General features: G+C 60.0%; 1 protein-coding gene across 1 annotated transcript; it reads left to right on the top strand.

Moving 5' to 3' along the window:
• Positions 1 to 6: 6 nt before the first annotated feature.
• LOC106820398 lies at positions 7 to 1,407 on the top strand (the record flags this gene model as incomplete). Its single annotated transcript, XM_014824917.1, has 3 exons — positions 7 to 578; positions 681 to 848; positions 885 to 1,407. Coding segments are annotated over exons 1-3 (841 nt in total), but the record flags the coding sequence as incomplete, so codon positions are not given.
• Positions 1,408 to 1,452: the final 45 nt, after the last annotated feature.

Genomic DNA, 1,452 nt, shown 5'->3' on the forward strand with positions numbered 1-1,452 from the left:
GATATTATATATATAATATATATATATTATATAGTGTGTATGAACATAAATTCATTTCGCACATTTATGCATCAGGGTTTTCCTGGCAAAAGAAACTGATCGCCGTAGTTGCTACTGCCAGAATGAAAGGGAACTATATTTTGCGCGGTCACATTGCAGCAGCTGAGGGCTAAAGGTGTTACACACTCGAGTATAGGTTTAAACTAAAGTCGCACGACTCTGCATCGCTTTGCTTTTATTCCTGCTGTGTTTGCCATCTGCATCACGCTGCCTGTCCACCTGCTTAACCGGCACACTTTCCACAGACCGCGTAACAACGGCGGTTGCATTTGAAGCCTTAGATTGGTAGCTGGAAGGAGCATAGGAATCGTGCTGGACATACTGATGTCTCTCATTCATTTTATGCCCAGGTTGCAAATGGCCGCCGGATGGCACGGGTGGGTTATATCTGGCCTGATGAGATTGTGCAGGTGGCGGTGTGTGTCTGGACTGATGAGATCCACCAGGTGGTGGTGTGTGTCTGGACTGATGAGATCCACCAGGTGGCGGTGCATATCCGCTATGATGAGAGCCACCAGGTGGCGGTGTGTGCCTGGCCTGATGAGAGCCACCAGGTGGCGGTGCATATCCGCTATGAGATCCACCAGGTGGCGGTGCGTATCCACTATGAGATCCACCAGGTGGCGGTGTGTGTCTGGCCTGATGAGATCCACCAGGTGGCGGTGCATATCCGCTATGAGATCCACCAGGTGGCGGTGCGTAGCCGCTATAAGATCCACCAGGTGGCGGTGCATATCCGCTATGAGATCCACCAGGTGGCGGTGCGTATCCGCTATGAGATCCACCAGGTGACGGTGTGTGTCTGGCCTGATGAGATCCACCAGGTGGCGGTGCATATCCGCTATGAGATCCACCCGGTGACGGTGTGTGTCTGGCATTATACGAACCGACAAGTGGCGGCGTGCGTCGGGCCGGCAACGGCACGTGCCTCGTGGACGGTGGGTACACGCCCTGCTCATGCTGACCCCGCACTGCGGGAGGTGCAGGAGGGGCATGGCGACCGTCGCTCGTCGGACACGCGCGGGCCAGCTGCGGCGGCGGCGCGTCACCGTGCTCGCACGACTCCAGCATTCGCTCGTAACTCTCCGCGCGGTACATCGCCGCCACCGACGATGGCGACGGCGGGCCGCGCGTGGCCGCCGCACCGTCCTCCGTCCTCGCGGCCGCTCGCGCGACGTCCGCACCACGAGGGGGCGCCGCACTGCCCTCCGTTCTCACGGCCGCTCGCGCGATGTCCGCACCACGAGGGGGCGCCACACCGCCCTCCGTCCTCGCGGCCGCTCGCGCGATGTCCGCACCACGAGGGGGCGCCACACCGCCCTCCGTTCTCACGGCCGCTCGCGCGATGTCCGCACCACGAGGGGGCGCCACACCGCCCTCCGTTCTCGCGGA

The sequence above is a fragment of the Priapulus caudatus genome, unplaced genomic scaffold (assembly GCF_000485595.1).
Source record: "Priapulus caudatus unplaced genomic scaffold, Priapulus_caudatus-5.0.1 Scaffold12679, whole genome shotgun sequence".
Lineage (NCBI taxonomy): Eukaryota > Metazoa > Priapulida > Priapulimorpha > Priapulimorphida > Priapulidae > Priapulus > Priapulus caudatus.